This window comes from Cupressus sempervirens, chromosome 10 (genome assembly GCF_028749045.1).
Source record: "Cupressus sempervirens isolate cs-2001-9-10 chromosome 10, ASM2874904v1, whole genome shotgun sequence".
Lineage (NCBI taxonomy): Eukaryota > Viridiplantae > Streptophyta > Pinopsida > Cupressales > Cupressaceae > Cupressus > Cupressus sempervirens.
This window is the reverse complement of record NC_143127.1, coordinates 213,247,763-213,272,363: the sequence shown is the minus strand read 5'-3', so window position 1 is coordinate 213,272,363 and position 24,601 is coordinate 213,247,763. Positions and strand designations below refer to the sequence as shown.

Below are 24,601 nucleotides of genomic sequence, written 5' to 3'. Positions count from 1 at the left end.
TAATAATATTTCATAAGTCTCCTCCTTTTTTTCCCATGTGGTTTTCAAAAGAAATTCCTTCTTTTTAATGTTTCCTCTTCTCCAAATAAAGACTTGTCCCCTCAATGAAACTTTTCTCCCCATTAAAATAATGCTTCTCCCTTCTTTTTCATGTCATTCCTTTTTCTCTTTCAATGTGTGACTCTCCTTTCGCACTTACATTATGAATATTTAATGAAAGTGTCTTGGATCAGATAGTAAAGAGAGAGACATGGGAATTGGTCCCTAGACTAGTAGACAAGAATGTGATAGGAACTAAATGAGTATTCAGGAACTAGATGAATGAGCAAGGTGAAGTTGTAAGGAACAAGGAAAGGTTGGTATGTAAAGTTTACTCACAACAAGAAGGAATAGTCTATGATAAGACCTATGCTCTAGTGGCTAGAATAGAAGCAAATAAGATTATTCTTAGCCTATGAAGCACAAAATAAATTCAAAGTGTATCAAATGTTAGCATTTTTGAATGGAGAACTTGAAGAAGAAGTGTACATTGAGAAGCTTGATGGTTGTCCTTTGACAGATGATAAGGACATAGTATACAAATTGAAGAAAGCATTGTATGGCTTGAAGCAAGCACCCAAAACCTCGTATACAAGATTGGACAAGCATTTGACAAAGTTAGGATATAGAAAAGGTATGGTAGATAGTAATCTCTATTGGAAAGAAATTGATGATGGTTTGATGATTTTGGTAATATTAGTTAATGATATCATATTTAGAGGAAATGATGATGAAAGTGACAAGTTTGTAGAAGAGATGAAAAAGGAATTTGAGATGAGTATGATAGGAGAATTTCTAGGATTATAGATTATACACAATAAAGAAGGAATATTTATTCCTCACACTAAGTGTTTGAAGGATTTACTAAAAATGTTTGGTTTGGAAACATGTAAATCCATTGGAACACCTATGGTAACTAGACACAAGTTATCTACAAAGGATGAGACACCTAACTATTGAGTAGAAGAACTACATATCTATGATCAGAGTATTGTAATATCAGACTCACACAAGGCTAGATATAGAAAATACAATTTGAATTGTTACAATATTTCAAGCTAATCCCAGAGAAGCAAATTGTACAATAGACAAAAGGATATTTAGATATCTGAAAGGAACATCAAAGTTTGGATTGTTGTATGATAGATCTAATGATTTTACTCTAAGTGCTGATACTGATGTTGATTTGACAGACAATATGATGATATAAAGAGTACAAGTGGTGGAGCCTTCTTTCTTAGAGGAAGATTTGTTTCTTGGATAAGAAAGAAGTAGGATTGTACATCACAAAGTACAACAAAAGAAAAATATATTATAGCAAAAAATAATTACAATCGAGTTGTTGGACAAAGCAGATGTTGAAGGATATAAGGATAGAAATCAGTGAACCTATTGTCATACATTCTAACAACACAAGCACAGTAAATATATTTAAGAATCTAGTGTTCTATTTGAAGACCAAACACATTTCTATTAAGTATCACATGTTGAGAGAGAAAGTTACAGAAAAGGAAAATAAATTTGAGTATGTGAACACTAAAGAGAAGATTGTACATATATTCACTAAGCCTCTTTCCAAAGAGACTTTTCAATATTTGTGAAGTAATGCCCCTTCCTACATTAGAGTAGAATATGCAAGAGTGCATCAATCTAGTGTAACAGAGCACCATTTTTGTGTGGATTGAATATTGATACTTCCTATATGGCGGAGTACCTGTGATGGATAGAGTCATCTAGGACTCTTGTTGAATGTTGTTTTGAACAGTGTCTTTGGACACTCGAACTAGTAAGAATCAATTTCTATTGAGTTTGATGGTTTTTGAAACCTTTGACATTGATGTAAATGGGGAAGAAGTTCAGCATAAAAAACATCATGAGAGGATCATGAGGAAAACCATCATGAGAAAATCACGAGGAAGAACATAATGAGAAGAAGACAAGAAAGAAAAAGTAAAACATATTCAGAAGAAGTACAACATGGAATGATAGTTAACAAAAGACACATTGAGGTATATCAATGGAGAGAATGATTGATGAAGAGGATTTGAAAAGAGAGATGAACAGTCTTTTGTTGGCATTCTTGGAACTAGATGTTTTTCATCTATGTTGCTATCAATACCAAAGGGGGAGATTTCTGGAAGCATGATTGATGATGATATTCCTATGGGGGGGTATTATAGATATGTTACTATGATGATATGTTACATTCATGATTGAGTTTGTCATTGATGTCAACATAGCAATCTTCTATGGTATCTAATAGAAGAACAATGGAAAGATCAAGTTGGTAAGGACAACTAGTTGAGTATTCCAACTATCTAAGGTTATAGGATATACTTCTGATTATCTAGTATATGCAGTCAACATTGGATGAAGAAATGATAAGACTGAAAAAAGTTATGTAAGTTTTGGTGATGTCTATTATGAGATAGAGTTTATAGAGGTATGTTCTAGTAAACTTGTTATATCTCTTAGCAGAATAGTTATTCTAAGAATCAAGGTTGAGGATGTGAAGAAGACATGTTGGTGATGATGTGGCTAAGTTCAATTGTCATAATATTACATATACGAAAAGTTATTCAAGTTGCAAGGTGGAAGATTAATCTTATCACTAAGTGTAACTTGTTCTTAATGTGGTCCTGTAATTATTAGTTGGGAAGGTCTAACAACTGACTCAGGGAATAGTTTTATGGACTTTGTATAAAGGAAGGATATTTTCCTTTATCATGAAGTGTGAATCGAGACATATTAGGATTGATAAGAAGTAATTGTAAGCAACAAAGAAAGTAAAATGCAAAGTTGAGAAAAGTAGTGTGGAAGTGAAGAAAACTTCATTACTGATGTTTTGCTGAGTGATCCAAGGTTTGATATTTGGATCTAAGGTTTGTGACCTAGTCTACAATATCTAGCAGTGATTGGTTTAGTTGATAGAATAAAGGAAAGAAGAACATAACAGTAAATTGCATGTTTGAGTAGTGAGCTCTTCTTGTAGTTGAAATTATGTGTTTGGGCAATTGGCTCTTCTTTCATACATTGCACTACAACTCCTAACGGGGTTGGAATCTCCTAACAGGGACTCATATGTACTGAATATTGTAACAAACTCCCAACAAGGTCCATCCTCTAATAAGGAATATTTATATTAGTACATCATCTTGTGGGTATCATTTCCATTGGGATTTTCCCTCTAATCAAGGGTTTCCCTAGTTAACATATCTAGTGTAATTGTCCATGTGCATCTTATTATGGTTGATGTTTACTTTGGTTGAATGGTTAAATTTTTTTAAACAAGATAAATATTTTAATTGTTGGATAACTGATTCATCCCCTCTCTCATTTATCTTGGTGGACTATTGTTTCTAATAGCTTGATGCTTTCATCTTCAAATACCTTGGACCTCAAACACAATTTTTGAAATTCCTCGATATATGCTTGGACATCCAAATCTTTTTGTCTATGATTTTGTCTCCTCCTATGAAGGTGTACTTCATAGTCATTAGGAAGGTTGGCCTACTTCACTTTGTTGACCATACCCTTCCATGTAACTATATGACCTTTTCCATCCTCTTCCCTCTCAACTTGCATAAACTTCCACCAAGTAAGAGCTGAACCTCTTAATCTAGACTTTGCCACCATAACTTTTTGTACCTTAGAGATACCATCACATTAAGAATGGTTCTCAATGCTTTTAATCTAATCCACAACTAAATCTAGATACATTTTTCCACTAAATAGTGGCACTCCTTCTAAAGCTTTTCCACTCAATGCTTTTAATGCCTTTAAGAATGGATTTTCAGGAAGAACAAGATCGGGTGTTGGTTCTTCATCTTCCAACTCTAGTTCCTACTCCCTTAATTAGTTTTCTTCCTTTAGGTCAATTTTCTCTTTGACCCTATTAGTTTTGTCTTGGACTAAACACCCAAGAGTTTCTCCATTTGAGATATTCTTTCCCTTAGTGACTTGTTGTCTGCTTCTATTCTTTAACATTCTTGGCTAACCCAATGTTAGTCACCATGGTGTAATCTTCTATTTATCCACTTGGTGTATTCTCTTCCACTAATTTAGTAGACTGCAACATCCACCAAAATCCTAATCAAAACACTTGCTCTGATACTAATATGGTATGAATGTTCCAAGGGGTGCTTGCACTGCTCCTCAAGAGACCTAGCTTGTCTCTTCTAGGCAACTAGTCCACCTAGCTCCTTGATTGGATTAGGTGATTAACTAACACCAATCCTAACTTCTCTCCAAGAGTTTGATCCTTTTTTCTTACCCTCAAAAGACTAACACTCTAGTTTAGTACTCTTCTCCACACACACTTAGAGAGTTCTAAGTGCAACATGCTCATAAATGTCATCCTTCATTGTAGGGTCATCCATAGACATGGGGTCACTCCACTACTTTCATTTGAGTCCATTTAGAAAGATCTTTAGACTTCTTCCCTGTCGATTTCAAGGTTTTGTCTCTAGGAAGCCTACTTAGGCCTAGTTCCAAATAGCCCTTGAAATTGACTAATTTTGCTTTCTTACAAAAACTCTTCAAACAACCTGATAAATAAACTCTAGATTTGGACACCCTATTGGATTCCCTAAAATATTATTTAGGTCTTAGACTCCTAAGTTGTTTGTATAGGTGACTCCTATTATGTAGGTCTAATAGGGCTAAAAGGCCTATTTCCTAGGTCTATACTATAAACTTGTTTGGAAACCCACTCAAAGGGATTGGTATGACCTCAATGATTAGGAAATGTCAAGATATAACTAACCCCTTACTAGGAATATACCAATTCCATACAACTCTTCTATCCCCTACACTTAATCATTAGATACAACACTGCCAACTCTTCTATCCCCTACACTCAATCATTGGATACAACACTATCAAACCTCTAACCGAGCCTTCCTAGCTTGCCTAGGGATTGAGTTTTGAAATAGTATCATGACTTCCCTAGACTCCTACCTTGCTATACATAATGTACAATGGCTCCACTCTAAGATTAATCTATATTTTCAAGTTTTCAATGGTTGAATCTTAAGTGGGAGCCATGAAAACAAAAACTATCTTCTAATAACTAACACACTATCAAAACTAAAATAGTTTTACCCTAGCTACAAAATTAACTCAAATAAACTTTCTTATTGAATGAAAAAGTCTCTACATTAACCTAGGAACACTATACCATCATCAAATTGGTTCTTTCAATCCATATAACACTACACAAGATGAAAATGCTCAGTTTGCACACTAATCACTATTCTACTCACAAAAACTTCTTACAATCCAACCTCCCAACTTGAAATTGATCCTTCAATAAGTAGTAGATGCCTTTTCCCTAGTTTTTAGGCCATCTTAGTGGATTAGACACTCCTAATATTTAGGGTATCTAAGGTAACCAAATTGCATGCAATATTTGCAATAAATTACAAATGTTGCATGGCAACTTTTTGACAACATTTGGCATCTTTGGCACTTATGCCATGATCCCTATTTCTAGGACCTCTAACCCCTCTAGGTTGATGCATAAGAAAAATAAATTACCTTAAAGAATCTTTTCCACCAATTCTATATGTTTAGGACATATTTACCACTCAAATCTATTTTCTTAACTAGTAAGCTCCAAAGTTGCAAAAACAACTAACAATGGCTATTTGTGTGACCTTAGTCCTATTGACTAGCTCACCTATCCAACAATGCAAATGACCTTCTAAGGTCTAAAATCAAACTAATATATGCTCTTGACTTGACTAGAGCCAACTATAAGCCAGAAATATTTCAAACATAGGATTTTTAGAACTAATATAATATGGAGAGGAGGGGTGGGGGACTTTAGAGTAATATATAATACACTATTATTAACTTATGTTTCTCCAACTATCTATTGTTTCAAACTTGAAGATTATTTTACCTCTTTAGAGCCATGTTCCATGCTTGCTATACTAATGGGTCTCAACACTCATATCAAAGTGCACAAGAGAGACTTGTCGATGTTGGTGAAGAAAATATTATGGATTTTTTTGTTCCATCTTTAGAAACTAACCTCATATCTATTTATTAAATCATTTACTCTAGTTTTGTTAAGAAATTTGAGTTCAAATCACATTACACTAAGTAATTAGTGAGGTGCATATTGGGTTCATAATTACTGGGGAAAAAGAAGATCATCAATCTAGATTGTATTGGTTCTCTAACATTTTTATTTGATATTCTTTGATATTGTTAGTTACCCATGAAAATGAGTTCATTTTCATGTGTCATCAATGATTTGACCTCTTGAACTCCCATTATTTGCAACAACTTTGTCAACTACATAGGGTTTTCCTATATCCAGTTTTAACTAAATTACTCCCCAATCTATTCAAAATAAAAATAATATATATTTTTTCAAATAAGAATAAGTGTTGCTAATAGTTTCAAAATTCAATTAGATAAATATATTGTTACCACATTTCTAATAAAAATTGAAGTTCAAAAAAATTGCATGTAAATTTGTTTTCCTATCTTATTTCTAATGAAAATTTAATACTTTATAAAAGAAAAAGAAGTTGTCTTTAATATATAGTTAGAATGGAAAAATGTGGCTGTGATTTTAGATTTAAATTGTAGTAATTTGGTTAGTCATTTTCATATACTTCTTATGCTGATAGGGATGATGAAGACTCACATTCCTCTATTATTCATGATTTGAAGGTTGATGAATCTCATTCTAAACTTGTTTAGCTTTCAAGTTTTATCTTCATTTGATTTTTCTATATCTTTTCCTTCCTATGATACCTCATCTTACTATCCCTTATCTTTTGTGTGTTCTATTAAAAATCAAATATAATAATTCAATAAGTTCATATATTTTAATATGATAGAAGTAATTAGCTACTTATTGGGTTGACAAGCCAAGATGGATTATGTTGACCATTATTTCACCTATGGAGAGGTAGACCATCAATAGGGTAGATGTTAACATGGAAAAGAGAATCAATAGTGCATTATTTAAAATTGATTTTATGATTTCTATTGAAAGACATTGAATATTAAAAGATAAAAAAATTGTGTTGGTTATAATATACTAAAACGTTGGAACTCTCATTTAACATATAAGTGTTACATAGTGATTTGTTCTTACTATTGTAACATGTTTCAAAATAAAAATAAGATATTTCCAAATAAGAATAAGTGTTGCTAATATCACCAAGATTAGTTTCCAAATTCAGTAAGACAAATACTTTGTTATCATGTTTCTAATAAAAATTTAAGCTTAAAAAATCACATAGAAAAAATTGTTTTCCTATCTTATTTCCAATGAAAATTTAATACTTCATGAAAGAAAAAGAAGTTGTCTTTAATATATAGTTAGAATGGGACAATTTGGCTATGATTTTAGATTTAAATTTAAATTTTAGAAAAAAAATCGTATGAAATTTTTTTTTAAACCAAATTTAAATTTCTACTATGATTTTGAACTAACAAGTAACAAAAATACATAGAGCTAAAAAAAATATTGTACTTAGTACATAGTGACTTGGTGGGACCATTTCTAGAACCATCATTCAACAAAGCTAGATATGTCTTGACATTCATTGATGGATTTTATAGATGTACATCTATGGGCTACTTCTCAAATAAAATAAGAGTTCTTTGAGAATTTTCTCTATTTCAAAGATTATGTAGAGAAAAATATGGGAAGTTCATCAAGGTTGTACATGACAATGAAGGTGAAAATGTTAACAATTTTGTGCTGAAAGAAAAAGTACCAATATGCATCAATAGTTTCATACAATCCTAAGAAAAATATTGCTGCAAAAAATAAGAATAGGTCCTTGAAGGAGATGGCTAATTGTACAATTCACTCTAAATATTTGGCAACACTATACTAGGAAGTGTCCACCAACTGTGCATGTTACATCGAAAATTTTATTCCTCACAAAGTTGTTAAGTGGGTAACTACATTGTAACATAAGACTAAGTAGGAGATATTTTCCACTACAAGTCAAATTGTGATATTGCTAGATCAAGATTTAACTATGTAGTTTTTTGAGTCAAACTCATTGACCCAATCAGTGCTAAGTGTTCCATTTATTCTAATGAGAGATGGATTCATGTGTGAATCACTACTCATTGTATTTGGGTCAATGAGTTTGACTCTAAAACTTCACAGTTAAATCCTAATAGCAATATAATAAGATTATATTAGTTAGAAACCAAATTTTAAGTACTTTAAATTATTTGAATCTCTTGTATGGGCTCACATTCTATCTAATAAATGTAAGTGTATGGCTCTATAAATAAATCACTTCATATTTGTTGGGCATCTAGATAATGTCAAACACACTAGAGGAGTTTTCATTAAATAAAAACTCTTTTAGTTCTTCCTATACCACTTCTCCACCTACCATCATATTGGAAACATTGAGTTGCAATGATATTTCTTCAAAGGATGTTGATCCTCCTAAGTTTGATTAGTCATTTTCATCTACTTTAGATGCTGACAGGGATTATGAAGACCTACATTTCACTCTTATTCATGATTTGAAAGTCGATGATTCTCATTCTAAACATATTTAGCTTTCAACTTTTATCTTCATTTGATTTTCCTATATCTTTTCCTTCTTACAATACCTCATCTTACTAACCCTTATCTTTTGCACGTTCTATTAATCGAATATAATAATTGAATAAGTTCATATGTTTTAATATGATAAAATTAATTAGCTACTTATTGAGCTGAAAAGCCAAGATGGATTATGTTGACTATTATTCCACTATAGAAAACACATATTGAATGTTCTTAGAGAGGTAGACCATCAATAAGATAGGTGTTAAAATGGAAAAGAGAATCAATAGTGGATCATTTAAAATTGATTTAATCATTTCATATATGATTTCTATTGAAAGACATTGAACATTAAAAGATTAAAAAAATTGTGTTGGTTATAATATGCTAAAATGTTTGAACTCTCATTTAGCATATAAGTGTTACATAGTGATTTGTTCTTACTATTGCAACATGTTTCAAAATAAAAATAAGATATTTTCAAATAAGAATAAGTGTTGTTAATATTACCAAGGCTAATTTCAAATTTCAATTAGACAAATACTTTGTTATCACATTTCTAATAAAAAATTAAGTTTAAAAATTCACATAGAAAATTGCTTCCCCATCTTATTTCCAATGAGAATTTAATACTTCATGAAAGTAGAAGAAGTTGTCTTAGAATGGGACAATGTGGCTGTGATTTTAGATTAAAACTAAAATTTTAGTAAAAAATGGCATGACAAAAAAATTCGAACCAAATTTAAAATTCTACTATGATTTTAAATTAACAATTAAATTTGTAAGCCAAACTGAATCGAGATACTTAAATCAATAAAGATGCCTTTTACGTCAATATTACATAGAAATTATCATGACTTCTTATAGTCTGCAACATGTGTAAACGTCAACAAACTTAATTCAATAGAAGGTTGGGCCATCGAAATTTGACTGACTATGAGGATTTGTCAAACAAATGTTTAAAATTAGTGAAGAAAACTAAATGAGACGATTTGCGTGGTGGACAATAATGACATATTGATTAAGACAAGACACGAATGGGGAGTAGCAAGACATTTTAAAATCTTTATTCTCTGTCTTTCAGCGAATCAAAGTTTCGATGAATGTTTCAAGTGGGTGTAAGAAAATAGACCAGATGAACCTTTTTCAGAAAAATGATGACATCCCGATTACTCATAAGACATTTTATATGATCATATGAATCTCATAAATGCAATGGGATCCAACTCTACAAATGCCCCAACAGATACGACAAGAGTATGAAGAGCTTACTTGTATCCCCATTCCACTCTGCATCTTCACCATTGTTGTTTGAGTCTTAATTGATCCATTAAAAAGCTCAACAATCATCATGTATTCCTGTGAACAAGTTCCAGTTATCGATCTTTCTCATCTATTAAATTATGACCCAAATGAGGAAGATACAGAAAGATCTTATGGTGAGTTGAGGAGAGCTTGTGAAGAATGGGGGTGTTTTCTGGTTAAGAATCATGGCATCAAGGAAGACATTATTCATCAGATGGATTCATTTGCGAGACAAGTCTTTGCAGCTTCCAAAGAGAGCAAACAAAAGCACAGCTCTGAGGTGTGGAGTCTTAGTTACATGGCAGACTTACCCGGGCTGCCCTTCTACGAGAGCATCGGTGTGCCGAATCCTAGTTCAATCGAACTATTCTCAAACCATCTGTGGCCTCAAGGAAACCCACCTATACGGTAATATTTTAGTATTAATTTCTTGTACTAGCACAATTGATTACTAAAGATGTTTGTGTAAAATGTTATCAAGTAACAACTACAGTTTGGTGTTAGAGAATCTTATAAAGGGCGTCGTTTAAATAACATACGGACTGTTATATCAATATATATATATATAGACTCTCTTGAAAACTAGTGTAGTTTCGATCAATTGTAGATATATAAGTCAATGTTCGTTTAGTCTAACCCTATATTTATGTGGATGGGTAGAAATAATTTTGTTGATGATATGACTATTTTTACAGCAAAATCATAGAGGATTATACATGTGGGGTTGAAGAGCTTACAGACAATATCATCAAAGCTATTTTGCAGAGTTTTGGGGTGACCAAGTATTATTCCTCATTGCAGTTTGTAGGAAAGCTTCGTATGAACTTTTGCAACTCTCCTTTGAAGGAAAAGGGAGGTTGCACAACTCACACAGACCAGAATTTTATGGTGGTAATGTACCAAGATAACATGGGAGGACTTGAGATAAAGAGCAAGGCAGGGAAATGGGTAGATGTGAAGCCTGTGGATAACTCTCTTGTTGTTTTCATGGGGGATTCATTTAGTGCATGGAGTAATGGGAGGATTCACAATGTAATGCACAGAGTTGTGTGTGAGGGTTATTCTCGTGTGTCAGTGCCATTCTTTTACTTCTTCTCAGACAGCACTCTCGTTCATGCTCCTCCTGAGTTTGTAGACAATGATCATCCTCGCCTTTACAAGCCATTTGTTTATGCGGACTTCAAAGACTACTGGATGCCCAGAAAGCAGTTGAGAGTTTTGAGTCGGCAGAGTTTCTTAGCAGATTCTGAAGAAACTTTCCTCGATGACTTTGCACGCATCTCAGACGCATGAACATTCTACTGTAATAATAATGGAAAACAGCGTATTTGCAGATGGAAACTATGAACCATTCTCAGAATTGTTAATAAATAAATAGATGTATTGCTTTTTGGGGGCCTGCTTCCTGATTTTAGCCGTGCATTGGAATAACTGTGAATCGCAAGGACTCTCCTTTGAAGTTAATGATTAATCAGAATATTTATAGCTTACTCCAAACAAAAAAAAGTTAACAATAAAAAGATAGAGTTGAATACAAATTGTTAATTGTTATATTATATATGTTGTATCGAAACTTTTGCTTTAGTTTTTATGAAAACTGTTAAAGTACAACCAATTATAGTTTATATGCATCTACTATAGAAGGAGAAAAAACATGCACAGTCTAATGAAAATATATTCAAAGTATGAGTAGAATAAAAACTAATATAATTAATTTCTATATTGATCTAGATATTCAAAATCTGCTTGTGAGAAAGACTGCTTACTCGCTTTGTAGGCTATAGCTATAGGCTAAAATATATTCTATTTTGCTGAAAGTTTGAGCTTTGCTCTGAAAACTATTTTTTCCCGCTGCTCATTTTATTTGTGGAAAATGTGTAGCTCATATTTATGACGTCTTCTCACAGCTTTGACAAGGAAATGTAACTTTCTATATCTATTTAGAAACAATTTCATATGCTTCAAAAACAGAGTGCATGAAAGCATCTACAGAACCTCAGCAAGCTACTCAGATCCCGCCAAGAAAAAAGTAACAAGAACTTGCAACCAACACAATATAGTTCCAGCTCATTGTCAATTGCAGATTTCTGAATTGTGCTGTCAAAACTTTCCACTTCACTAACCTTCTGTAGCTAAAAACTTCCTCCTTTTGGAAGGTACTACAAAGCACCACCAACAGAAATGGGATATCAGCTACAGGAACAGAACAATGCATGCTTAATGTGACTCTCACATATTATATACCTCTCTTGCTGATTTTTTTTTCAGTCCACTGTAGATAACATATTATAGAAATAATGTTTTTGCCTACCTATTGTAGCTTCTGTTGTGCACTCATTTTGGAAGATTTGTGGAATATATTTCAAATGGTTGAACGCCATTGTATTAATTTTACAGTTAATTGTTCCATAGTTATCTCATTAATATGCCTTTGTTACAGATATTACAACATCTAGCATAAAATTAAATTTATTTTTCAATACTAATGAATGTGATGTCGAAAACTAACAAAGTCTTATTATTCAGAGTAAAAAGTAAAATTTTAGAATTGATTTCAGTTCACTAAAGTTGTTTTGCGCAATGAAACAAATATCTCTGTTAATCACACAGTTGAAAATTTCAGCGACATCATCAATGCAAATTTTTCTCCGCTATAGGCCTATAGGGTAGATAACTTAAGTCTCCAGGATCCCTGTATGCAACATACATAATAGTTAGTCCTGCTTTTAACCTCCAAAAGCTCTGCATGATTTTTGCTATAATTGCTTTAGGTTGATTTCTATATTTCGCTCAGTAAGCAACACATGTATAGGAAAACACTTCCAGTGTAATTTATGTTAAAATTCCTTGATTTCCTTCATATCTATTCCATTTAATAAGTGACCCCGTTGGAAATTTGGATCAATTTCAGCCTCAAAAGTAGCAAGAAAGATTGTGCCTCAGATATCCTTAAGATTTCCTTTTGGGCTAGGAGGAAGATCTTTATCAAAGGTAGTAACAAATCATAATAAGGGTATTGTCTTATACGTTATGATATAATCTTCTCCCATCCTTGCAGAGGCTTCAAAGAGTCAACAGCCTCGTACTTGTTTTTATTAGGGTATTAGCATGACATTCTAGAAAAGCAAGACCAACTACGGAAGACTCAAACAATAGAGAAAAAAGAAAATGCAAAAAATTACTTAGAAAAAATGACAACTTGCCTAAGAGCTAAAATTGCAAGATCAACAGTAAGTCTCAAGGCTCTTAGCAATTTATTTCTAATGTGCGAGCTTCATCTAATAAAGAAATGCAAAAACTTAAAACCCTTACATTGAGAAGAACATGTAGATTTGTTGCATCAAGTGAAAGTAATACTTTTGGGCATCAATGTCATGGGTAAGGTTCTCACAATAAAGTAAAATAAATATTTTTGCATGGAGGCAAGCATTAAAATGAAATATTACATTTGTTTTCAAATGACACAAAGTCAATGGCCATGAATTTTTTTTTGAAAGGCTCTTATCACAAACGAAAAGTTGAAGATCATTGATTCACAGACCTCCATCATCTACAAACATCTTTAGGGATTTTGCATATCCAACAGTTGCTTATCTCTGCGGTCTTTAGGACCAAAATCTCTACTAGATATGTAGACAGTGACTATGCCATGCTTGAAGCAAACTATAAATGGCTCCTCTGTATGTGTATGTTCACCTAACCTACATTTGTTGCATTTAACCTTCACTATCTTTTAGCTCTCTCCAACTAAATACATTAAATTGTTCCCTATCGTTTCGATGTCGCATTCAATATGAATGTATCAGCTGTCCGTCCTTTCGATTTTTGACCAATTTTAATTTTCCTCTTAAATTACCAAATACCTAAGCAAAATTTGAGTTAGCCAATTAGAAAACGGGAAATAATGGTCCTGCAAAAAATATTTTTTAAATAATTGCACTTTAAACATTACGGCTAAGTTTAATTTAGGTGCCTAAAGCATCTTGAAACATTAAACATTAGTTCGATGTCTTATAGATAAGGCAGAGACTAATAATGATTAAGTATTCTCATATATATATATATATATATATATATATATATATATATATACATGCAAATTCATTAGAATTGTTTTTAGGAGGAAGGAGTTTTGGGGGTAAAATGCTTTGCTAAGGTTTCATGTGATCTTTGAGTTTCCTTGCACATGACTATGTCTGAGCTTTTTTCCTATGTTTTCCACCTGTCAAACTACATTTACCGTGGGAGTTTTTAGGCTACTTTATAATGGCCCCAACCAGTGGTGACCTAGTTGTTGATATTGGTGTTCACGCTACTACTTTGGAAAGCCATGGTGCCTCCACTGAACAAACCTCCTCGCAAATTCATCCCAAAGGTTTTTCATGAGATAATCTTGATATTATCCTTCCTTTGCAAGAATTTGATGTTGCTTGTGATTGGTTAGAACAACATATCTTGATAGAGTATTTGGTGGGTAGGACTCCTCCTAAAGCTATGCTCCAAGAAAGGGTTAACAAGAGTTGGACTCCTCATGGAGTCCACCTTGATGTTGTGCAAAACCTTACCAAAGGTCTTTTTTTTAATTTCATTTTTCCAACCTGTCTCAAGCAGACGCAGTGTTTAGCAATGGCCCCTAGTCTGTGCACTCCTCCCTACTTGTTTCTCAAAGATGGTTGAGAGACTTTACCCTCTCTGACAACAAAAAACTTAGGGTCCCCATGTGGGTCATGTTCCTAGATTTACCCTTGCTGTGTTGGCCTTTTATTGAGTCTATTGCCAATACTCTTGGCAAAGTTATTACTAAGAAACATGAATTTTTTTTCAATGCTTGTCATCAAAAATGTGTATTATTTGAGGTTGATCTCTCCAAGGATCTCAAGGATTCTGTGGAAATGCAGATTGGTTATCAAACCTTCTCTTAGAAGGTGCTCTATTTGAACCTGCCCAACATTTGTTATAGGTGTCAGTCAATGGAACACAAGATCATGGATTACCCTTTGGCTATGCCCAAGGTTAAACCCCCACTTAAGGAGGACTTGGCTAAATCTACAAAAGGGAAACAAAAAGATGAATGGACTACACTTGGGTGCAAGTGTATAACTCCCTCGGCTCCAAAAGAGTCATACGCGACTATTGTTTTGGTTCCTCCTATTGCCACATGAGCACAAACTCCAGCTATTGTATGGCCGAAGCTAGTTTTTTTAGGTTCAAACCCTAGTATTTCCAAGATTTCAAACCATGGAAGTTCATATGAGATTAAGGCAGCTGCAAGGGCTAACACTTCTATGGTGATTCACATGCGTCTTGTGGCCTCTTCCATTGTGACCTAGAATGTGTGGCATTCTTGCAGTCCTCCCAAACGTGCTGAGACACTAGAGAAAAGACAGACTATTAGTCTAGAGGATTTTCCTACTAGATTCAACCAAGCTTCCACTTTTATACAAAATAGCTACTCCTTTCTTGAGAACAAGGAAGATATGGAAGAGTTTTCATGAATTTTTTATCATGGAAGGTAAGAGGTCTTATAGACCTCTCTAGAAAGTACTATGTCAGGGATACCTATCATAGAGTTAGTAATTTAGATTTTCTCTAAATGCAAGAGGTTAAAATTTATGGTTCCATGCTTTCTTTTGCATGTCACGTCATTTGGTCAAATGGTATTATGTTTTCTTCTTAGCAAAAAATTAGTAGAGGTGTTGTAGTTATTCTGCTATCACCTCATCTTCATTTTCCTATTGTTTCACATGGTTCTGACCCCACGCACAGAATAATTTGGCTTGTGCTTTCTATCAACAATAATTCCTTTAGAGTAGTTAAAGTTTATTCTTCTAATGATGTTATGAAAAGATCTCAATTGTGGTGCTAGATGGTGGACAACCTGCCTCCACCTACTTGGGTTATGTGTGGTGACTTCAATATGGTTGAGGTGGCCTTTGACAAATATGGCATTTTTCCTTTTACTAGACAACTGGGCAAAGGAAAGCCTAGTACTACATGTGTAATAAATTGGGCCTTTATGATCCCAATTCTAACTACCACCAACATAGTGGGGTTTGCCACACTTGATCCAACTTTTGAGCTAGCTCTGACCACATTCTAAAATGTCTTGATTGTGCTATAATTACTGCACAATCTTTTTTCTCCTTTTTTGAGGATCAAGATCTACCTGTCATTCCCTTGCTAGATGTGATGTTATTAGACCACTATCCCATTTATTTTTTCATCTCTTGGCATACAATTATCCAGTGTGTTGTCAAGACTCATTTTTCACAATATGCTAGTGCTATCGCATGCTTCCGCTATTGCTCATATCCTACATGTCTAGAATTTGGAGCCACATTTGCATTCTTAGATGGGTTGGATTCAATGGCAGAATGATGTCATCACCATAACTACTACATTTTTGTGCATCTATGGGTGGTAGTTTGCAGTTTTCAAATGCCAATTTTATGCATCCACTACCATGGCTCCCAAAAAAGCTTCTAAAGCTCTCACCCTCAACCCTTTTGATGTTGATTTGTAAATTCAGCTTGTCAAGTTTGATCATGAAAAGTAGGTTGTAGATAATTATGATGCTCACAGGTCCCAAATCAAAGCTCGCCTCCATTGGTTAGAGGTTGGTGATAAGGCTTGTAAGGATTTTTTCAGGCTCTTAGAACTCGTCATACCAATTTTGGGATTAAAAAGATTGAACAATGTAATTCTATTCTTTCTAGTCTCCATGACATCCTACAATCTTTTGTTCAGCACTATGAAAATGTGTTTGCTTCGAAGGGAAATTTTGTTGCTTGGGAGGAAGCCCTTAGAAAGTGTATTACTGATGCTCCAAACCACATAGTACTCAAGCAATGGGCCTTCTATGAGCAGCTTCTCACCATCCAAGACCTCTAGGAGGTAGTTTTTCTATGGCTAATTGAAAATCCCCTAGGTGTGACAGGTTCCCCTATGAATTTTACAAACATTTTTAGGAAGCTATTAGTCTAGAGTTGCACAAAATTTATCTTGAAGCCTATGATTCCAAGAGTCTAGGAGCTATTATTAACAAAGGAAACATCAAATTCGTACCTAAAGATGGTGATCCCAAAGATATCTAAAAATGGTGACCCATTATGTTACTTAATGTGTCCTATAAAATTATTGCTAAGGCAATTTATCTCAAAATCTGCCATCTCCTACCCTTAATTGTGTAGCCAAAGCAAATTGGTTTTAGTAAGTCCAAGTATATTCTGGATAACATCATTATTGTCTGGGATGGCATAGAGTGTGCTTGCAAGTCTAATCAGCCATTTTTGTTTTTGAAAATTGACTTTGCTAAAGCTTATGACCAGATTGAATGGCCTTTCATTTTGGATAATGCTTGTAATACTATCAATAGCTCTTAATCTAAAGCCTTTGGGCTCTTTCATTCCATCTACTAGGGTTGCCCTTTGGCTCCGACCTTATATGTTCTTGTTGTTGAAGGTTTTGGGTACTTGCTAGCCCACTCTATTTCTTCTAATTTGGTGCAATGCATTTCCTTACCAGGTTCCTCCTCCTAGTTGGTCAATGTTCACTTTGCTGATAATTCCTTTCTCACTCTTTTGGAGGATGGGGAAAATATCACTAATTCCTTGCAATGTTTGGATACCTTTTGTCAAGCTTCTAGCTCAGTTATTCAATGGCATAAAGTGATTTATTATCAACAATCTTTTCTTCTAGCACTACCATGGCTTGACCAGTTCCAATGGAAATGGGTCATTTATAGGGAGATCTTTTCATTTTTGGGTATTCCTTTTGCCTTTCAAGCATCAATAGTTGATTTTTGGAATGTTTTGATTATCAAGATTGAAAAGAAGCTTGAGTATTGGCTTACTAATCCCCTCTCTCTTGTGGAGAAATTCCAAATTTTCTCAAAGGTTCTGGTAGCTACACAAGCATATTATTCTTCCTGTTGGGCTCCCTCCAAAGCTTCTTATCTAAAATTAGAGAGATTACTTTGTGACTTTCTTTGGGCTTTTGGCTTTGGCCATCATGGCTTCCATAGAGAGGCTTGGGATTATTTTTACCTCCCCAAAGAGTCTGGAGGCCTTGGCCTTCTTTCCACTCAAAAGAAAGGGCTTGCTCATTGTGTCAAATAGATCATTTGTGCTATAGCTAGAGATGAAGCTTGGAAAGTTTTGGTTTGACATTGCATTTCTTCTAACTTTCCTATCAACAAACCTACATGGAAGGGGATTGGCTTTCAAACCCTTCTTATCGTGTAGGAACTTGTGCACATACATGGCTCTTTTTTCATTAGGAGCATCTAGAAAGCTTGGGAAGCTATCAAGCCTTGGCTTCACTAGTCTAGTGATGGATTATGGGATGGACTCTCTTTGAATCAATAGAGCATTTGGTGGTCTCCTCTGTTTTCCACCGAGGGTATCCCTTTGGCCAAGACTAAATGTGCTTGTGCTCTGCATTTTTTTAAACGTGGCATCAAGACCCCTAAGGACCTCTTTTCCAGGGTCACCATGAGCCTCAAATCATAGGAAGATATGAAAGTTCAATTTCCTCTTGCACATTTAGATTGATAGACTTTTGATCTGTTAGTTGCTGCAGTTCTAGATCATTTACTTGATAAGGTGGGTATTCAATCTGCTCATCCTTGGTGGATTGACTAGAAATGGTATCCTGCCACTCCCTTCACTAGCTATAAGCCTAGCTTAGGATATCACTAGCTTTCTCCTTATTTGCAAATGGTGGATACTCTCAACCAACACTGACATTTGTAGTCTTCTCTCTCTCAATGGAAAAAGCATTTTGACTCTATTTGGAATGCCATTATAGAGCTCAAAATTTCCCACTTTTCTTGGTGTGTGGTTTTTCAAGGTCTTCCCCTTGGGCCTTGACTCAAGCATATTGGGGTTCTAGATCCTTGGTGCCCTTTCTGGGAGTAGCCAGAGACCTTTTTGCATCTCTTTTGGTTCTATAGACATGCTCAATAGTATTGGCACTAGACTCGTGATTTTTTTCAGCCCTTTTGGCTAGAATCATTTTCTTAGCATATGGTTATTTTGGGTGACTCCCTTAGGTTTCCCAAGAATTTTACCAATGGCATAGCTTCAGGATGGAGATTTTGTTTACATTATGGAAAGATAGGAATGCTATTAATTTCACTCACAGTTTTCTTTACATAAATGTTGATATGTACACTAAAGCATGCATTTGTAATAATGTAATGATGCAGATTCAAATACAAGGAAACAAGGTGGCTATGGAGGTGGCCCATCTCTAGGAGCTACTTAACCATTGGGGTATGTTCTCCTTGTATGATTGCCAAAGTTTTGTCTGATGTCTTTATTGATACTACTCCATCCATGGGCTACCAGAGGGGGTGCAACTCTTTAGCCTGCTACTCATACATGCCTTGCTTGCAAGCTTCCCATCACTAGTCTCCCAGTGGTGGCAATGGTGGTTGGTGTCGCAAATCTATTTCTCTGCTCCGAGGTGGCATAGGGTGGTCTCTAGGCCTAGTGACTCCCTGAGTTGGGACTCAGTGTATTGTACCTAGTAAATGACCCATTTGCCTGGATTTAGGTATCTCACCCCCAAGTATTAATAACAATGATAAAGCTTAGGCCCCTAACAATGTTGTTCATGGCAGGACTATTCCTAGCCCACTTACCAATCCCAGGGATGATTAGAGATTTCATGATCGAGATGAACCACCACCCTCAGCTGGCACTACTTTGGTAGCTTGAGGATGTTTCTATTAATATTTTTCTAATGAATAGTTGTTGATTTCAGTTGACATCGTGTGAACTTTCGCGGGGTGATCTTGTATCCCCTGACCCTTTTTCTTGAATTGTAACTTAGTATATTATTTATTAATAGAAAAGGACTATTTATCAAAATAAATATATTGATGCATAAAAGTTTTATAACTTGTTTTTCTAGCGAAAGATTAGAGTCTATATATATTGGAAATAAAGTACATACAAAAAAGTCATATAGACAATATTACCAGTTTTTAAAATAGAAATCTATAGAGGAAAGTATCTCAATAGAGGAAGGAGAGATATTTACTAGAGAAGAAGTACGACTAAGACTATCAAGGAAGGAGTAAAGAAGAAGAAAATATATAGAGAAGAATACAATTTGATAATCTTAGCTACAGTAAAAAATTATCCAAAAATATTCAAAGGAAGAAAAACTTAGTAGACCCAAGAAGTTGCTAAATTTGAAACAAAAACAACTGTAGGAGAAATAAAAAGAAAAGTTTACTCCACCATAGCACCCCTTGGCTAAGAAATAGAAATAGTTTCTGGTGCCCTTGAGGATATAGTCTTAGAAGAAGATTCCTAACAACAATGATGAGAATGACATCATTGACCCAAAGGAGGTACACCCACAATATCATGACTATCTTCAATTAAGACAAAAGTGCACAATAATTATGTTCAAGATGCACAACAACATGGCGATCAAGTTCAAAATGCTCCATTTTCTTCAAAATACACCGTGAGCACATAGGACCTTCCTAGTTTTCATAAATAGACTCCACTGAGCTCATGGTATATAAGATGCAAAGCTACATGAAGATCTCAAAAATTCATAAGTGAAGGAAATCATAGGAAGAAATGGGATGAGAATGAAAGAGAAATAGAGAGATATATCACATACAGTAAAGAAAATGCCATAATTAAACTTCATGTCACCAAATCACATAGGATATTTCGTACCCAAATATGCATACAATGGAGAGAATGTGGTAGACCTTGGAAAGTGAATGAAGTGAAAATGGTGGCATGGAATAAATGAAAACAACATTTTAGGGAGATTTGAAATGATTTTGTTAATGTGATAATCAATGGTAATGAATGCATCATGACATCACTTCATGACCACATAAGAAAGTGGAATTAGAAAATGAAATAAGGTTAGAGAGCTAAATTACCATGTTGGAGATTAAAACCCATCTTAAGCTCTTTTAAAATATAAAATATTTGTCACATAGGAAAAGGTGTGGAGATTACATGAATGATCATGGAAAGAGACCTCTTTATCCTTGGCCACCAAATTTGATAAGGAATCCTCAAATTTATTCCCTTCCCTATATGTATCATCAATACTGATAGTTGGAAATTTTGAAATCATAGTACCCACTTGCTCCATAATATAGGCAATCTTCCAATTAACTAAATACTAGTCTTAGCAATATGAATGACTATTGCTGAGTCCCCTTCAATGTGTAAATTGATAATGTTTAGACTGGAAGAAAAACTTAGGCCAAATAAGAACCAATGCCCCAGCTTAATTACGTTTTGTGAAATGAATGAGAATTGTAGAACCTTGGATCAAATTCCACATCTCATCACGAAGAGTAAAGCCAACTCTAGATCTTCTTGGGTTGTCATGAAAGGAGCCAACATAGTTTAATTTTACAGAAGGAAAAGTAGGGGGATACCATTTTACATGCTTCTAGACTTACTTTTTGGAATCCACAACCATAGCTCCCAAAGATGAAATAATGAGTGAAGGCCAAGAAAAGGTGTTAGAACTTTACTTTCTTATGTTATACATAAAGGATTTAAATTTTATCAAATGGATGTGAAATCTGCATTCTTGAGTGGAATTCTTGAAGAGGAAGGTTACATAGAACAACCAAAAGGTTTTGTAGATATTATTAAAAAGGATATGGTTTGTAAACTACACAAGGCATTGTATGGACTCAACCAAGCTCCTAGAGCTTGATATGAAATTATCCATAACTACTTGATAAAGATTGGTTTTCAAAGAACAAATGATAACAATAGCTTGTATATCAAAGAAGGACTAGACAAGAAAATTGTATTGGTTGAAATCTTTGTGGATGATATGTTGTTTACTAGAAATGATGACTTCTGCAAAGCTTATCAGAAGAGATGAGTAAGGAATTTAAGATGTCCATGTTTGGAGAGATAAAATTCTTTGTTGGATTACAAATTCAATAGAAGAAAGATGGTATGTACATTAGTCAATCTAAATATATCAAAGAGATGCTAAAGAAATTTGGAATGGAAGATTCAAGACTAGTTGGAACACCTATGTCTACTGGACATAAGATTTCCAAGAATGATGATTCCAAAGAGGTAGATCAGATCACATACAAATCAATGATTGAAAATTTTCAATATGTAGTGCACACAAGGCCTAATATTGCATTAGTAGTTTATATGGTGGCAAGATTCTCAACAAATCCTAAAGAAAATTGCATAATGCCAATCAAGAGAATCATGAGGTATCTAAAGGGTACTAAAGATTATGGATTATTGTACAAGAAAGGAGGCAATATAGATTTGAAAGCCTTCATAGATGTTGATTGGACAGGAAGTGTTGATGACAAGAAGAGCACCAGTGGGGGAGTATTATTTCTTGGTAAAAGTCTAGTGTCTTAGACAAGCAAGAAGTAGAATTGTATTTCTCAGTCTACAACAGAGGTAGAGTATGTGGCAACAATAGTTAATTTCTCTAATGTTGATTGGTTCAAGAAACTGTATGAAGGTAGAGATCAAGGATCTAGTGGTTATCTTTTGTGATAACACTAGTGCAATTAATATATCAAAGAATGTTGTGATGCATACAAGGACCAAACATATTTCTATAAAATATCATTTTCTGAAAGAATTGGTGCAAGATAATGAGGTAAGACTAGAATATGTGAATACTAAAGAATAATTTGCAAACATATTCACTAAGCCTTTATCTATGGATGTATTTTTGTGTCTAAGAGGTAAGTTAGGGCTTATTCCCCTATCTAAAGCACATTAAATGAAGTTTAGTGATGTATCAACTAGAGTATGTTGAAGATTAGTCAGTTGATGCAGTATTGGAAAGGGCATACTGCATGTGAATCAGTACAAGAAGTACATAGATATTCACTAAATATTGTCTTTGGCATGAGATGTCAAAGAGGGAGAGTTTGTGATCATATCACAAAATTTTTATAAAGGGAGAGTTCTATAATGAAGGAGAATTATCGACAAAGATGTAAAAGTGAGAATGAACTTGGTCTAATATAAAAGAGATAGAGGTTGTTGAGAGAGGAAGAAATTGATAGTAGAGGGAGTTCAAACTAATAGAGGGAATTCTCAAGGATGAGAATAAGAATGAAACTGAGGATATTTTCCTTAATTTATTTTGCTCTAAATATTTTATTGTATTATGACATGTTGTGTTTTCATAAATGCCAAAGAGAGAGATTGTTGAATACAATTGGTTAATTGTGTATTATCTTTGATGTTACACAAAATGTCATATCTTTTCCAATTAGTGTATGTCAAGCTCACTTGGGTGATGAAGACATTTTCATGTGTCTACTGAGCATTCTAGAGTTTTCTAAGTTTAGGAGAGAGTGTCTACTAAGTTTACTTAGGTGACAACGAGAAGTTTGTAAAATGAGATCACTTGGTAACCAAAGGAACTTTGTGAAGATGTAGTGTTAACTAAATTCACTTGGTTAACACAAGGAAAATTGTTGCTGACTTAGTGTCTACCGAGAAGGGTAAGCTAATAGAGGATTTTCTTGTTTTGGCATATTGAGTTCAATGGATTTGTTTGTTGGTTCTAGCCGATTGAGGAGATGAATATTAATTATTCTAAGTTGTATTCAAGCTAACTTGACAATGTGTATGATATAAATAAAAGGTCAAGTTGACGATCAAATGTATGCAAGTGAATGGAAACATAGAATATTCTTAGAGGAAGTGAGTTAGTAGGATAAGTAGAATACCCTTGTAGAGCTGAAAATATAGATTTGAACAAAAAGGATCAAGTATACAAGCCAGAATTGAGATCTATAATCAAAAATTTAGTTGCATCCAAAATCAGTTCATCTCATTGTTACTCTCTAACCATTGTAGTAGTGATCTAAATCTCTTAATAGAGTTGGCTTATCAACTATTTGTAAATCCTCTAACAAGGTGGAATTTTTAGATTGAATTTTCTAAAGTCCTCTAACAAAGCCACTCATAATAGGGTGATTAAATCATCTAATAGGGTCACACCTAACAGTGTATTTTGTAATCTTTAAAAGGTTGGCTCCTAATCACTTCAAAATAGTGAAAACTAGTAACTAGTTGCAATTGGTGGTTTTTCCCAAATTGGGTTTCCATGTTAAATCTTGGTGTCACTTGTGTTCATGCTATTTCTTTTATGTGGATGCATCTAAGTTAAGTAAGTTTAATTGTAGAAAATAACATATGATTTGCATGTTAAGAATTTGTTGAGTTACAAGATTTACTAGTGTAAACTTAGTGCCTATGTGTTTACCAAACATTAGTATTTTTAGTCAAGTTTGTGTTCTATGTTGACATCTAAGGGATCTGGGATTTATTTTAGTGGTACCTGATTCACTCCTCCCATCTTAGTTACTCTTATATTTCCAACATGGGAAACAAAATATGAAAGAAAATTAAGTCAATGAAATTACAAAGGCAATTCACCATCAAGTTTGTCAACCATTGTATTATCAAAATAGATTATATTTATAGTTTTCTATCATCTCTCATTTCTAGTAGAGCAACAATCATTCATTAGAAAGAAAATGAGAACAAAACATGAAAACATCTAATGTGCATCATAATATGGCATTTTTTCCATTGATGGTCCTAAATCCATGGCACTTTTAAAAACACATGGCAATTGTTTATCTTCATGTTGCCTTAGGAATCCTATGGAAATCTTCATTTTCTTTATGTTTTGTTGCTTGGT

General features: G+C 34.0%; 1 protein-coding gene across 1 annotated transcript; it reads left to right on the top strand.

Annotated features, from left to right (window-relative positions):
- The first annotated feature begins 4,977 nt into the window (after window positions 1-4,977).
- On the top strand, window positions 4,978-11,182 carry LOC149533390 (C4-beta,C20-epoxidase-like). Its single transcript, XM_089805850.1, has 3 exons — window positions 4,978-5,008; window positions 9,952-10,297; window positions 10,585-11,182. The coding sequence occupies exons 1-3, from the start codon at window positions 4,978-4,980 to the stop codon at window positions 11,180-11,182; spliced, it is 975 nt and encodes a 324-aa protein (XP_089661976.1).
- The last annotated feature ends 13,419 nt before the right edge of the window (window positions 11,183-24,601 follow it).

What these genes read in the sequence shown, in the direction of transcription:
- LOC149533390 (XM_089805850.1), top strand. Translation starts at nt 4,978, where the DNA reads ATGACTTCCCTAGACTCCTACCTTGCTATAC. An exon ending in AGACTCCTACCTTGCTATAC is followed by an intron (nt 5,009 to 9,951) that starts ATAATGTACAAT and finishes ATTCCTGTGAAC; the next exon opens with AAGTTCCAGTTATCGATCTT. An exon ending in CAAGGAAACCCACCTATACG is followed by an intron (nt 10,298 to 10,584) that starts GTAATATTTTAG and finishes CTATTTTTACAG; the next exon opens with CAAAATCATAGAGGATTATA.